The sequence below is a fragment of the Lissotriton vulgaris genome, chromosome 8, assembly GCF_964263255.1.
Source record: "Lissotriton vulgaris chromosome 8, aLisVul1.2, whole genome shotgun sequence".
Lineage (NCBI taxonomy): Eukaryota > Metazoa > Chordata > Amphibia > Caudata > Salamandridae > Lissotriton > Lissotriton vulgaris.
In genome coordinates, this window is record NC_141696.1 from 791,782,156 (window position 1) to 791,798,689 (window position 16,534).

Genomic DNA, 16,534 nt, shown 5'->3' on the forward strand with positions numbered 1-16,534 from the left:
TTGCATGTACTGTTACCTGCCGTGTTATCAGACCAGTGGTAACTGTGCCCGCTAATGCTCTCCATGACCTGCTATAAGGGCTGCTTGGGGCAGCAGCCTGCCCTGCTAGTGCCAGAAGAATGCTGGGTAAGGAGCGTATGACCCATACTATCGCGACACAGCGCCTCCTCCCCGATGGGACCTTCATGAGCAATCAAGCTTTTAGCAAAGGGGGTACGTTTATCACATGTTTTCGTAACGGTTCCTCACTTATTGAAACTTGTGTCATCATGAAATGAATTAATTCCTGTATATCGTGATTGTTTTTACTTTTTGCTGATATAAAAACTTGAATTTGTTGTTTTCAGAGAGGTTTATTAATTTCAGTGTGTAATGAGCTAATACAGCCATTTTTAAAGCAATTGTTCGTTGCTCAACAGAACCACGCTCACCCAGGTTCTGAGGGACACAGGGTTACCCCATTTATGTTTGACGAGCTTGCTTGAGAACGCATGTTCCTGCTCTCCGCATTATATGGAATAAAACCTGCTGTTTTGTCTTTACTTGGTGTGCGAATCGTCTAAAAACAAAGAGAAATCATCGATTGGTACGCTACAAAAATACTGTAAATGTAAAATTATTTTCTTTGTTTAAACCTACCACCACTTGGCCCTTTTAGTGTAGTAAAACATAAACAAGCGGCCAGCATTCTCTCGCATTATGACACGCGTGTGCGCTGCGGGTCAAACTGGCCACCGGCTGGCCTCGCCCAGCGCCGCTGACATAGTATGGAGGGAGATGGGGATCCGGAGTCGGCTTCGGCGCTTGAGACCCAGTCCTTCTCCCGAAGACTAGACGGCTTCCATCAGCAACTTCTTCAGCTGGAAGCGGAGCTGCTGCGTTGGCGGCAGGAGATACAGCAGGAGCGGCGGCAACAGTTGCAAAGACACATACGACGCCTTGATCCCCAAGAGCTGCGGGATAACCACAGGCGCCATCGAGAATCAGAGCGCAACCAGCAACGCCAAACACAAATTCAACGCCACCGCCTGGGTACAGTGGAATCCACACAGATGATAACAGTGCCAGAGGAACAACCCTTTCCGCCGGAAGAACAGCGCCAACCACCAGAGGGGGAAGAGGCCCGACCTAGTGCCTCCTGCAGCGAAGAGCGGGTAGACATAAGCACCGCCTCCAAATCCTAAAGTGCGATGGATGTCAACGAGGGGAGGTATGCAGGGGTTATCAGGAGATATGCGAAGCATGTCCTGGCGATCCAAATGTGAGTGGAGTCAATAAATATTCTGGTAGACAGTTACATTTATAATCAATGGTTGCAAAATGATGCCGCAAATATAGTTATATTGTGGCAGTTTATATTAAATGTTTGTCTATTTTTCTTCGTGGTTACAATACCTCGTTGAATTGGCGTTTGTTTATGGGTTTCTGCCTAAAGGAAAACGTTGGTCTGGCTGTTGAAATGGCTGCTGATTAAGATCTGGTGCACTGGCAGCATCCGATGGTACAGCCATTTTCAGGTCAGGCGATACGCCACTCGTCCAGTAGGCGCGTAGTGAAATTGCCTCATGCAGTCCAGTAGCCGGTAAAGCTCGTGTTCCTTGAGCTTTTAGTGTCTTTGGTCGGTGAATAATGGCCGTTTTTCACGATGAGGTGGAGATCGAAGACTTCGAATATGACGAGGAGACGGAGACCTACTTCTACCCCTGTCCCTGCGGTGATCGATTCGCTATTAGTAAGGTACGCAGTGCGTGCCCCCAAGAGAGGGGCCTGGTAACCTGACAGTCACCTGGTTTGAGGTACATATTTGTAGGACGAAAAGGATAGGGCCTATGGGACATATAGGGCACAGTTTATCCTGGCGGCCATATTGGAATAGTAACTGTCGCTACCACATGAACGACTTTACTCCACTTACCATCTTAATTTAAGATCCACTTACCATCTTAATTTAAGATGGTAAGTGGAGCGCAACACCAAATAAATAGTGGGAACTCCGCAGTGTGCACTGGTACAGGGTTTACGCAGTGAATTTGTGTGTGTTTCCTAATGATAGACGCTTGGTTCTGCAAAGCAGGAGTGTTTTTTTTTATCACAACAACCATTAGTAGTGCGAAAAAGTTTCGTTTTAATGTGATACACCTGCCCTCGCAAGGAATTCTCCCCCAACCATCACTCTGGCACACACCCCTCATCCTGTTCCAATAGAGGTATATTGTTCATGCTTCACTACTACAGGCACACCACCCATCCTGCACTCGCATAGCATTCCTCTCAACGAACTTCATGCACACTACACTGAGAGACACTTGTCTCAACTTTCCCTCTCAACACACTGCTTATCTTGATATTCAAAGTAAAGTTCAAGGACACTCTAAAGAACTCTTAGTTAGAATAGGCCTATGCTGGTTAAATTGTGATTTGTGGTAAGTAACTCCATCTCAATTAGGAGTTTTGCGGCTAACCCCTAATTTCTACAATTTTCTGTCAATACATTATGGCAGGTCAAACCTTTAGGAACATTTCCGGGGAAGATGCCCTATATTTATCGTGGCATGCACACACCAAAATCTGCATATTATTCCCTTTTTCAGCTATAAACTCCTAGTAGGGAGTTATATTGGTCCACTAATGACGTGTATATATATATATATATATATATCTTATTTCCACCCGGGTACAACTTAGGCATCTATTGTTGACAAGTGAGTCACTTAGAGTGGGAGAGAAAGGAAGGTAGGGATTTGGCTTGACTACTGTGATACTAGAATATTTCTCTTGTTATAGTAGAATGTTTCTCTTATTGTATGCTTTCTCCATGACTACATACTCCCTTTATCTACAATGCCCTGTCTGTATCCACATTCTGAAGAGCAGTTCCAACTCGGTTACACTACTGCTCTTCAGGAGGTGGACGCTCCAATAAACTACTCTTCATCTTCAAGAGAGTCTCAGTGGATTTCTTTTCTTATTACAACTACCTGGTCGGTTCATTTGTATTTTGGGTGATGAACAGGGCTCTTGGAATGATGTGTTCCTGCATCAGCTGTATTTTACGCATAATTATGGATTTCCCACATTCACAACACAATCCATCATATCCTGCATGATCTGTAGATTTTAACAAAAAATGTCTCTAGCTAATATGGATGAAAAGCTACCAACAGTGTTGCAACATGTGTTTCTGTGCAGTGAAAGGGCCCTTCACAGAAACTGATTAGTCGCCTTTCAGTTGCATAGTGCTGCATTTGATTGTTCCCTGCGTACTGATGAGCTGGACTGAGGACTCTCACCATTTGTGCCTTCCTACTGAATGCCTTCTAAGAGTCCAGAGTCTGTTACAACACCCAAGCCAGCCAGAAGCACTGCCATGTAGCTGCAGTCTACACCAAGAGCAAGGTTTCTGTTGCCGACGGTGGTGCTCCACACTTGCTTCACCTGGGGCTACAGAATTGTAAGACTCCACATAATTCCTGGACTTCTGCCTCTCACTGCAGACTCCCCATGCTCGAAAGACAGGGAAGAATGCGTGCCTTCTCTGTGGCTCCACCACTTCTTCTCTCCTATTCCCGCGGTCTGTCGTGGTCAGAATGGGACAGAAAATTGGCCCAGGTACCAAAATAAGTTTCCCACATTAGTGAATGAGGTTGCTTAAAAAGTGGGCCATGTTTGCAAATTGGGGCAGTTTTGAACTTGTAGAGACATGCTGTATAAGTGTTTTGCAACGTATGGAAGACTGCATGGATTTGAGCTTGCTCCAGGCAATGTTTATTATCTGGGAAGTCAACAGCAAAAGCCCGCCCCATGTATCAGAAAACAGGCCACAAAAAAGTCCAAAAACTGGCTCACACACTGAGCTGTTGGATCAGCCCATAGGACAGCCTGACCCTGGAGTTGGCCAGGCTTATAGCTATCTCAGGTCCTGTGATACAGCTGCGTGGGTCAAAGCAACTCCAACTGCTCAAACCCATACCTTCCAGCAGGCACTGATCACGAAACCCCTGCCCAGCTCTTCACCCTCCCTTCCTTCCTTGAAAAATGGTGAAAGCCGTAAAAGTGCGTGCTACTAATAGTTGTGCTGCAGATTCAGTCTGATAACTCGGCTATATTGAAGATCAGCAGAGATGACAATGATACCCGCCAGGTTATGTGTCAGTACAGAGGCAGTGTAAAATAGGTTGGAATGGGATTTCTTTTTTTTATCACACCAGAGGTAGATATTCTGGTTAAAATAACAGATTTTATATATTTTCATCAAACATCAATTGTTCTAACTGGGATGGGCGTCTCAATGCGTTATTCGCTACAATAACAAAACCGGCCCTCAGAAGTCACACTCATTGGTGACGCGAAACACATAAAATAATCACTCTATACTTTAACATTATGATGCTATATGTGAAGGAAGACATCAAGCAAGAGGGAAACACCATCTTTAATCAATAAGGGAAACTGTATAATTCCTCTCTGTCTGCTAGATGCGATCATGGCCATCATGCCTGAGGGAAACGCTCTTTAATCAATAAAGAAAGCTGTATAATTCTGTCTGTGCTTTAGCCTCTGCAGAAATAACCAAAGAGTTTGTCTTCTCACTGGCTGTTGCTGGAAGAGGACCTACTTTGAATAGAGACTGACACAACTGCTGCCCAGTCAAAAACGTGTAGAAACTATCAACACTTGAGCATAGCCAAAGCCCCTCTCTTGGTAAGGCTTCTTAAGTATTTTTTTCTGATGATCACGTGAGTGCAGCACTGTGTCTGCTCTTCATCATTGGCTCAAGTAAAATCACGAAGACAGCGTTTTTTTGAACGGAAATGGCATTTATTCAAAAGTTCCGCCCAAATGGGCGCATGGCATCCTGGTATTAGTAGTCCATAAAATGGTTGCCCCAACTTAAACAGTTCGTCTTCAACCCAGGTGGGTACCGCATACTCCGTGAGGCAATTAATCCAAGGGGAATTATAGTTATAATGTCTCTGCCCAAGTGGGGGAGGTAAATGAGGAAATAGTTGTTCTGTTCCCAATAGAATCCCGGTAGTGAGGCCTCCTTCCCTCCATACAGTGCCCAAAATAACGAGCACCCAGGATCCGCATTGCACGCGGTGGGATATCTTCGCGGCCGAACCAGCCGCAAAATTTTGTGAACAAGAGGGGTGCCCGATGAAGACATCACACTCGAAGGTGTTACCGCACACCACTGCCGGCAGCAACAGTTGCAGCTTTTCCCCAAACCTCCATGTCAAAGTCTCCATACGCGTTTCAAGCACTATGTCTGCTCTTCATCAGTGGCTCAAGTAAAATCACGGAGACAGCGTTTTTTTTAACGGAAATGGCATTTATTCAAAAGTTCCGCCCAAATGGGCGCATGCGAAAACCACAGTTGATGGACAGAATGCAGAACAATGTCATACATTCACCCCAGTACAGAGATCTGGGCCTAAATCCATTGTTTTTTTGCACTCCACACCACCCCAGTTCAGACATGGCCATATGCAAATCAGTCTGACCCTGTGCCTCATGGGAACAGTCCAGCCCGAACTGCCAAGCCAGGCCTTCCCTGGACCGGAAACAAGAGGGGTGCCTGATATATATAATGGATCAATTGTTGAAATGGCAAAAGACTTTGTCCCTCTCTATCTCAACGTGAATGGCAATGTGCTATGCCTATGCTTAAAAACGTTGATAGAAAAGCAGACATTTGATTTGAGCAAATTCAGAGTTTCGCTGGTGTTGCAGGGTGGTCTATACAGGAGCTGCTCTCCACCTAAACTTGAGAACTACCCATAGTTATCTGCTTCTGTGTGTGTATATGTGTGTATATATATATATATATATATATATATATATATATATATATATATATATATATATACATACATACAGGGGTGTGGAATTTATTAAAATATCTACTTGTCCATGGGGCAAGTTGCTTCTTAAATCTACTTGTCCTGTAACAAAATCCACTTGTTCCTTTGGTGCCATGTGGTTCGGCGACAAATTATGGCAGCTATCTCATTATATAAGAGCTCTTATATAGCCTCTCTGATTAGACCAGGGTTCATACCATAGTAGTTTTTGAATACTAGCAATCCCTTTATTTTGCCACGTTTCTGCAGATCTACATACTGGGAATGAAGGTAGTGGTAAGCAATAGTTCCAGGGTTGGAATGCCCTTTAAGTCTGTGCAAATCTACTAACTTGCATGTTTTAAGGATTTTCAACAACTCTTCTCTAATCTTTTCCCATACTGAGAAATGTTGGAAATTTACTCCCGACAATGGCAGACGCAAATCTTCTTCTAGAGTTGGGAAAAAAGTGGTTGATGGGAAAATGACCTTACAAACACTCTGGTTTTCGCATGAGCAAATCTACACATGCATATTTGCTCATGATAAACAGCAGTTTTCATATATTTTCCAGGAGTAAATTTCTTGCCCTACTTCTATAAATTCTTGTAAATTCGCAAAAGCCATACAGCTACACATAATGCAAGGACATATATCAAGGGTGCACTTTTGAGACTTTCTTGAATATTAGGGCCCCTAATTTAGTCTGGCGTTAACCACAACCTTTTGTGTTTGCTAAAATTCTCTCTCCCTCTCTCTGTATCTGTCTGGCTTCACAGTGAGTGACGGCATTAAGCTCTTTCACAAGGAGTATATTGGCACACAAAGTAGTTTTGTTCAGTGGCAGTAACTAATGTGCCAGTGTGTGTTCTTTTTTTTTTTAGTATAATTTTTTTTTTTTTTTGCTTTAGCCAATGCTTGTAATGGTGAGGGCCCGGCAGCTCTCACATCAAGAAGGCTTTACAAAAACCATGCCAAAACGTATTGGCAAAACTAAAAAGCTGATCACTAATTTCAAACCTACTGGCTTTGCCAATGCTTGTTTATTTTTATGTTTCTCATAATCTTATTGAAACTGGTTACACTGATTTTCCAATATGAATATTTTTGCGAAATACTAGCATGCATCTACACATTTTACTAAATGATGCTGCAAAGAAACGGTACCTGAAATTTCACAGTAGTTTAGCAAAATGTTTTTTTTTTCCTACTTTCATTTTTTTTAGGAACATTTTATATTGAAAGCAAAGAGCCCTTACTCTGCTCTCAAGCTTCTGCAAATATTTGCATCTAATCAGAGAGCATTCTGGGAGCATTATGCATAGCCTCATATTGATAAACTTTGAAACCGTGAGTACACATTTTTATACTGTAACCACTATCAGAAGTGCGATCAGAACCTGCATTTACTTAGAGCGCTCACCCTAATAATAAAGGCTTTCAATTAATGAACCATAAAAACAAGTTTGAACAGCATTAACATAGGCACACAAATAATAACTTAACTTCAGGCATTTCCCTTCCTTGGCCCTTAATGTGCTACTGCAAACTGGCAGCCAAAGTGTTTGTGCTGCAGGGGGTAGGGCCTACTTGTCCCAAGGACAAAATACACATTAAAACTTGTTGCCCTTGACCCCAAACAATATGTCCACACCCCTGTATATATATGTATAATATATATATTTCAACAAAATTCCCACAACGCTGCCAGCTGATAGCGGTACACGGACACCAATTTCGTTCTGGTATTTTTTTATTGCTTTTTCATGGCAAGATAACTCGTTTCGCCCATCTCCCTGGGCTATGTACATTTAATGTGTGCATATAATTCAGTGGAGTCGGAACCGCCGGCTAAGTGAAAAAGTGATATAAAGCAACTTTGCGGGAAACCAGTGCGACTGCCAGAGGTAAACAGTGAAATGCGATTCCTGGCATGATCCCGGCCTGGTTTTCTCCAGTAATTCAACCTTGTTGTAAGGGAAATAGAAAACACCGCAAATGGGGTGCGGAAAAGTAATATAAATCACATGGACTGCTGGATTTGAAAGGAGAAAAACAATAAAGAATAAGGAAATGCAAAAAAACTAAATACAGAAATAACCAACAAATTTAAGAGAATATAATGGGACAATATTATATTATTATAAGCTTGAAAGGAGGACAGTGAAAAAGTTAAAGCAATAATTGGATATAAATATATTGTATTAATACAAACAATCTAGTATTGAAAAATGCACCTATTAAGGAGAAGGGTAGGAGTACACAAATATCATGGCAGACAGACGGGCTAAACGAAAATTGAAGGCAAAGGAAATTATTTGGCAAAGACTTAAATGACAGTGGAGAAGGTTTGAGAACAACAGATACAAGAATCACCAAAATAAATGGTGGGAAATGACAACCCTGAGAATTTATATGGATTGCGGAAGAATACCTAGAGTACTAAGAGTCTTTGTGCTCCCCACTTTAAGTGACCTGAATCCGGATTTGACTAAGCAATGGCAAGATGACACCACAAAATGCTGTAATAAGTTTATGTGAACATTAATCATACATGCCAATAGAAAATTACTTAAAGCCATTGAAAAACTCAAAGAATTGGAGGAGGCTTTGGAAACTTGCAAGACAGGGAGGTTATAAAAAACGCATTAAACAATATGGATAAGAAATTGGAAAAACCTGAGCAAGAAGTGAAGCTGAAGAAGGCCAAAGAATTCAATCGAGACAAAAGGGATTATGCTACTGGCTGGGTATACACATTTGCCAGAAATTTGACTATATTCAAGGCAAACTGCAGTAATTAAGACGACGGGGGCAAAATCAGCATCCTCAAGTGTGGAAAGCAAAGAGGTGAGTTTGGGGGACGAGGAACCCACAACACCATTTCGCTGATTGAATTTTTCAGGGGGAAATGAGGCTCTTGCAAATGACAACCAGAAAGAGAGGAAGGGGAAAGACAAACAAAGCACAAGGTATTCCACGAGACAAGAAGATCTAAGGGGAGGGGTAAAAAGAGGACAAGGAAAGAAAAACACAAAGCAAAAAGAAAGAAAAAGGTACCAGACAACGACTTTATTATAAACCTCTCTTATAAAAACATTACTGAAGATCATATAAGCCTATTGAATAAAGGTTTAGCATTCGGCCCTAATGCAAGACTTAATTTTGTGGATGCCAGAATAGATCTCTACAAAGCTATGAGAAAAGTTAAACTAAAAAAATATTATGCACAAAAGGAACAAAAACAAAGAAAGGAGAAAGCCAAACCTATGTTGTCCGAAATTACAACCAAGGAGTTGACATCTTTACGTTCTCTAGCTTGGAAATGGAAGCACCTGGGATAACCGCTCAGTCGATAGAACAGCTATCAGAAACAGCTTTCAGAAACAGCTTTATGTGAATATTTGGAGCTCCCGCACAGATCTGGTGCCGGAGAATGGATGTAGATCCAAATCGAAATTTTCTCCTTGGGGGACCAAAAACGCACTTCTCCGCTTACATGGGTAACGAGTTGCATAGTACCAAGATGGATACAAATTGCATGTACTGTTTTAAGGTATCAGAATAGTAGTGCCTAAGACTACCATAGGTCATGATTGGGTCAGTCACATCAAAAAGATAAAAATAAGTGGGCGCACTGCACAGACACCGCCATGTTTACTAAACTTTTTCTTATCTAAAACAAGCCACCAGTAATCTGTCCCTTTCGCCACTAAGAAGAGAAAGGTAAATCTCCATTCCCTTCACAGTTTTCAACAATAAATGTACCCGCACTGCAGGCTTCACAAGCTCTATGCATTCACAATGAGAAAGGGCATGCTTAGAAAACAAGTCTCTTGAGAGCTCAGGGAATCATAATTATGAAAGATATATCCGCCCTGCCTAAACTAATGAAAGACGCCTTTACTTAAGAGATCCAGGGAATTTTATGCACATTGTCAAGTGACAAACAGTCTGTCAGGATCAATCGACTTAACGGGGCCCCCTTCCTGGACCATATCAGCAGAGGCTTTACAGCCACTAAGTCAGCAATATACTTTATTTTTTTTTAACTTTTATTTAAAGATTCTCCCAACAGAGACAATTAATATATCTTGAAATCAACAATTATACAATGTTTACCACAACACAACAGTTCAAATCATACAGTAAACCTGGTGTCAAACACAGTAAAGTAGGAGCAATACCACAAGTACAACATTACTGCGAGTTGGTGGGAACTGGGTAAGTCAGCAATATACTTGACGCCAAGCTCTTCATGTACAGAAAAGGACGGAGGGCTTTGGGGAACCCTCCAGATCCACCGTAAAACTTTTGTGCAAGCTGAATCATATGCACAGAAGTGTACCCCCACACTTTACTGCCATATATGACCTTGAAGAGGCATTTGGACTGATAAAGCTTTATTAGAACACTTGGCGACCAAGTACCCAGTCTCTGGGCATAGCTAGCTATTACCCTATTGGCTTGTTCATATCACACTACTTTCCCTGTACCAAAGGTTTCCAACTCAGGTTTGCATCAAAAAGCATTCCCAGATATGAGAAAACCGGGAACTTAGAAAGGGTATGGCTCCCCACCGTAAAACCTTTAGACCTAGTCGACAAGGGCCAACTACCAAAACGTATGATTTTGTGAAGTTGGTCGTCAGATCCAAACTGTCCATAAAGGATACAAACCTGTATATTAGAGCCTGTAAACCCACTGCTGTGTGAGCCATAAGTTCTGCATTGTCTGTGTACAGTAAAGCTGACGGTGATTTTGCACCTACTGTAGGGCAGTCAGCATATGCTGATAGAAGAGCATGTTCTAAGCTGTTAATGTACAAGGTGAACAGGAAGGGCACAAGTATGCACCCTTGAAGAACACCTCTTACACATTTAAACTGTTCTGTAAGACCCACCCCCTGTGAGTATCTAACCGCTGCTGTGGTGTGAGCATGGAGGTTCTTTAGTAGGGTGACAATATCAGGGTCAGCACTCAGTGAAAGGAGCAAATCTCATAACATCTTCCGATTTACCCTGTTTAAAGTGGATGTAAGGTCCATAAATGCTAGAAACAAAGAGCCAGGCTGGGCCACAGTTTATTTATTAACTATTAGGTAGGGGTTTAGTCACTGATCAATCTTTGATTTACCCGGCCGGAAACTATACTGGGCCTCTGTTAATATCTCAATAGTGTCGACCCATAGCAAGTCTCTCTAATTGGACCCAGCCAAGGACTTTCACAACTGCATCAGTATGAGAAATGGGACGATAATACTGTGGGTTATCCTTGTCACCTTTCTTGAAAACCGGAACGATAATGGCAAAAGACCAAAATAACGGACCTCCCTCCCTCCCTTACTGCTGCGTTTAGAACCAGGGTCAAAACTGAACCCCAAACCTCGATGTTGTCGCGAAAAAGGTCCCGTAGAATACCTTAAGGTACTGGAGCCTTATTGCAGAACAGAGCCTGGATTCCCTGACATACTTCCTCAAGGGAAAAAGTAACATTAGTTCTCCCCAGTACCAGGTCTACCGCCTCCTCAGTCCCTTCAGTGAGTCCAAAATTATACGCACCCTTAAAATGTTCTACCCATTGCTGAGCAGGGATATGACATAAGGCTGGCACTAAAGGCTTCAGAAAGCAAGGCCTATTTATGACCCGCCAAGAAAGTACACTATCCCTCAACTCACCAGCTTGTGTAAGATCTTCCCAGGCCAACATCTGTAGAGTTTACTTCCGTTTCCTAAGTGCCCGCTTATAATATATACTACAAGCTTCTAGTCGCGAGGAGATTGCTTAAGAGCTGACTTCAGAATGCAAAGGGCCCTTGAGCACTCGCTATCAAACCATTTAGGGCATTCTGACAGGCCCTTATCTCCAGGGACCGTTAGCAAGGCTGAAACCTTCTGTGAGATTGTTACAAAAGAACTTAAAATCTCTCTCCCTAAAACGGAGGGATCCAGGCAGATGATTATCTCCTGCTGGCAAGCTGAAAAAAGTGACTGATTGAAGGCCTAAGGATCTACCTACAACCACCTCAAATGCCTCCCACTGTCAGATAGGGTGAGTTAACCTAGCATCTAATGAGAGGACCCCAGCCCACACCTCACCATGCTCAACTACTAGGGACAAGGGGTTATGGTCACTGAAAGGGCTGTGGATAATATTAAAGGTTACAGTAGACCAGTTCAGGCGAGCTAAAACAAAAATAAAATCAATTATTGTAGGACTACCCTTCCCTTTGAATGTGGTCGGGAACTGCTGCCTTGATGAGTTTAGCAGCTTATATAAGATAAAAAACAGATTATGGGTATGTTAGAAACTGTTTAATTCAGAACCTTCAGGAGTGTGTTCCAATCGTTCATCTTGATTTAATATGAGTAGATGTTAGGAAGTTAAAAAAGACAGATGGCAGTTAAAGCCCCCCTACTAAAACAAGCTTCTCCTGTTCAAGGCCTCCCCCAACAATGACTCAATAGCACCACTTAAAGCTGCAAGATTTAGCATTGTAACAATTGATCAAGACAAAAGAGATAGATCTCACAACATGCATCTTAAGGCCATGAAAAACCTGAGAGTCTCACTTAAGATCCTTAACTGAGCCACAAATCTCTAAAGCAACAAATATAATTGAACCCCCCCTTAGCCCTCCCCGAAACTGACTCCACTGCAGGACAGAAAAATGTTTTATACCCCTCCAGGAAAAAAATGTTCGGAACTTCCCGCGTTTCCTGTAAACAAATAATGTTATAAGACGTAACAAACAAGATCCCAGATTAAGTCTTTTAAAGGTTAACAGGCACATGCATCAATGTTGGCTTTTGCGATTCCTTAATTGCGATTTTTAAGGAATCACAATTAAGGAATCGCAAAAGCCTATGCATGTAGAAATTGCTTAAAAAATAGCGATTTCTAAACATTCCTTAATTGCGACTCGCAAATTGCAAGTCGCAATTAAGGAATACCTCCCCATTCATTCCTATGGGCCTAGACATTCTCAATTTTCGATTCTCAATTAGAGAATCGCAAATTGAGAATGCAATTTCAAGGGTGCCAGGGTGTCAAAAGGACACCCTGTTGCACCCCTAAAATTGATCTGTGCACATATGTTGGCCACAAACATGCCCTAAGGGCATGTGTGTGTGCGCAACATGAACCTTTGAAAAATGCACAAAAGTGCTTTTTTCAAAGTTTTTAGGTCTCGCAGAGAGACCTATTGCAACCCATCCACAAAGCTGACTTTTACTATGAGGATTTTCAACAGTTCACGTGAATCACGTGACCACAAGCTCCTCGTGCACAAGCTTGCATTCGATCATCAAAGGCAGCCCAGTCTCCCTCACACAAGCTTCTCCCAGCAGGCAGCCCACCCCCCTCCCTCTCCATATGATCGCTCGAGTTGCAGGCAGCCCACCCCCTCCCTCTAATCTGACATCTGCCCCGAGCCTTCTGTCTATCAGCCTCCCTCCCACCTCCCCCCTAATTGCTTTAATTTTCACGGCCTCAAGGCCGTGAGCTACTTCAAAGAGATCCGCTCCGCAGCTAATCAGCCTGCCCACCCCCTCCCTGTCTGTGCCTTTAAACAATGTGCCCGCATAATACAGTACTGCATCATTTGCCTTTTCTTGTTAAAATAAAGCCGCCAGCGTCTGTGCCCGTTTAGCCTTTTTTATTTTAAATGCACAGGATGACTTGCGATATCTACACAAAGCAGGCACAGCTTTTTACCGCTAATATGAATACACGCTGCCTGCTTACTGTGCGTTATTTATACACTCAGCAACATCGCTGGGGCCCTCCACGCATGCACCCTTCACAACTTGTGTTACTGCGGGCAAAGCCCCTCACCCTATTACGGGTGCCCACGCAACATATCCTGCCTGGAGTTTCAATCTATTAGCTGCCTGGACTTCCTGACCACAGCTATCAGATTCCATGAGCCCCAGCTAGCAGTGCAGATGGCTCCTAGCAGCCCTCTTTTCCTGCCCCTCCCCCTGTCTGCACATCCTCGCCTGCTTCTACGGGGCAAACCCTCCACAACTCGGTATAGAACTGCCCTTCATGCTTCCAAATTGCAATATCTTGCTGCAATGTCGCCCTGCCCCTGGAGGCATTTAATACCTATTGTTCCCAACCCCTCCCTTGTGATCACAACCATTCTTCCCCGAAAGCCTCCTACAAAAACCCCTGTGCACCAAGAACGTCCGCTGCAATTATTCCAGCATGTGGCTGATATGTTATTTTATCCACAGAACGCAAGCCTCCCAGGACCGGCGGAGTTTTCATCTGCCACGTGCCCTTGTTCAAAGTGTTATGTACTGTCTGTGCGCACTTTAAGGGCACAGGCAGCACGACTGCATCTCACCTCGCCACTCTTCTTGGTTAACTTGTGAACACACTCATAAACACGGGGTAGCATCCAGTGTTACACAGCATGTGGTTAGCTGGCGGCATGTCGCATTAATTAGCTTCTTGCTTTCCTGTTTTGTTGTGAAGGCATGAGCGGCTGTCTCACTTGCGCCATGTTCCAAAGCCCCTTTCTGCCACTGATACTCAGCTAATATTGCAAGGAGTGGTAAATACAAACTACACAGGCTTACAGTGAAATTGTGTAAGCATTTATAAATTGCCACATAGCTCAGCAACAACGTTTGCAGATACTTGCACAATATCTATCTTGATTTTGCACTTCGTCCGCCCAGAACGGATTTCCGAATACAGTTATGCTTAATCTCACTGTGTTGCGCGAGAAAAGTAAGTACATTAGCGGCTCCCACCATCTTCCAAAGCCCTCTTGTGTTACAAATACTCAGGATATTGCAAGGAGTTATAAGCTACTGATAACAAACTTGTGCGGCAACAGCGTGTAACAAATAAAAACATACGCAGGCTTATAGTGAAATTGTGTTACTGTACATGGATTTTGTCTGCATTATGTTTGGAAATCTTGCAGTTATTTATTTGCTAAAAGTATTCCTTTAGCGGTGCCTGCCGTCAATATATGTTATAGCTTTATTCAACTCTATCCCTAACATCACTAATATCGCAGTACTATACCGTACTCCTTTTCTGTATTCTCACTATCACTACTATCACATTATTACACCGTGCGCCTCTGCTCTACTGTCACCGTCGCTGCTATTACATCACAACGCCTTGCCCCTCAGCTGCATTTTTAGCATTACTGCTATCACAGTAGGACTTCGTGCAAATTCACTCTGCTACTGTTTATCAATTGTGGTCTTTACAGCTTTCAATAGTAGGCATGTAATATGTTAAAGCTTCATTTTGTGTACTTATTAATACATTCAGCACATTTCCAGTGTTGTCGGTATTGCTACTGCTTTGGGTGTCTCTCAAACTGCACTGTGATTCAAGGCGCGCCTTCTCTGTGCATTGAGAACATCAAGAAACTCTGCAGCTGTCCGCACAATATCTATCTCTCTCCTGCACATCGTCCCCGCGGAGGCCACCGCCCACTAGTGCGCAAGCAAATCAAAGACACTAGCGGCTCCCCCCATCTTCCAAAGCCCCCTTTTGCCAGAGATACTCCGCTCATATTGCAAAGAATGATGTAAAAAGTACAGCTAACAGACTTGTGTGGCAATAATGTGAATCAAATAAAAACTGCACAAACTTATTGTGAAATTGTGTAAATGCTTATATATTCATGTTGTATCATGTTTAGAAATATTGCTCTACCCTCGCAATAGCTGCTATCGCACTACCACAATGGGCCCTGTGCTGCATCTTTGCCATCACTAATATCACAGAACAACACTGTGCTCATTCGCTCTATGTCTGCCATCACTGCTAATATTGCAACACCATGCTCTACTGCTTCATCTCCACCATCACTGCTATCAAAGTACAATACCGTGCCCCTCCGCGGTATTCTCGCTATTACTATTATCACACCACAAAACACCATGCTCCTCTCTATCCCCGCCATCACTGTACTAGCACTACAACACTGTAGCCCTTCGCTATATCCTTAACATTACTACTATCACAAAACAAAACACTGTGACCTCTGCAGTATCTCCGTCATTGCTGCTATCACCCTACCACATCGTGCTCCTTAGCTGTATCCTCGCCAGTACTATTATCACATAACAAAACGCTGTGCTCCTCTGCTCTATCCCCGCTATCGATGTTATCATATAGCACCACCGTGCCCCTTAACTCTATCCATCACATTACTGCTATTATAGTACAAGATTAGGCCCCTTGGCTCTATCCCCATAATAACTGTGATTACACTGCAACAACGTACCCCTCTGCTGTATCTGTACTGCAGTGGGGGCTAGCCTTAATAAAAGGCCTGTGATGGGATATTAGACAAGTGGTCCTTTTAAAATGCTACGGGGTATCTATCTATCTATCTATCTGTCTGTCGCCGCAGCTTAACTATCTGTCGCTGCAGCATCACTATCTGTCGCCACAGCATCACTATCTGTCGCTGCAGCATCACTATCTGTCGCCACAGCATCACTATTTGCAACCATTCAACAACAACTGGTTCAAATATGTTCTCTCAATGTTTCAAGCTTTATTACAAATGTCACAAAAAGATGTTAATATTTCACTTCTGTTCTTAAATTTTCGTCACAATAAAATACACTGAATATAATCTTCACAAAAGTTATTTACAAAAGTTTAAGCTATTGCCATTATAAATTCCAATAACTTTTATTTAAGTA

At 42.9% G+C, this 16,534-nt stretch overlaps 1 protein-coding gene across 1 annotated transcript in view; it reads left to right on the forward strand.

Moving 5' to 3' along the window:
- The first annotated feature begins 1,532 nt into the window (after window positions 1–1,532).
- The window catches only part of DPH3 (diphthamide biosynthesis 3), a 46,870-nt gene continuing 31,868 nt past the window's right edge, over window positions 1,533–16,534 (forward strand). Inside the window, exon 1 of the mRNA XM_086934669.1 lies at window positions 1,533–1,737. Within this exon, the coding sequence (XP_086790795.1) occupies window positions 1,630–1,737 (108 nt within the window). The 5' untranslated portion in view covers window positions 1,533–1,629. The remainder of the gene's footprint in view (window positions 1,738–16,534) is intronic.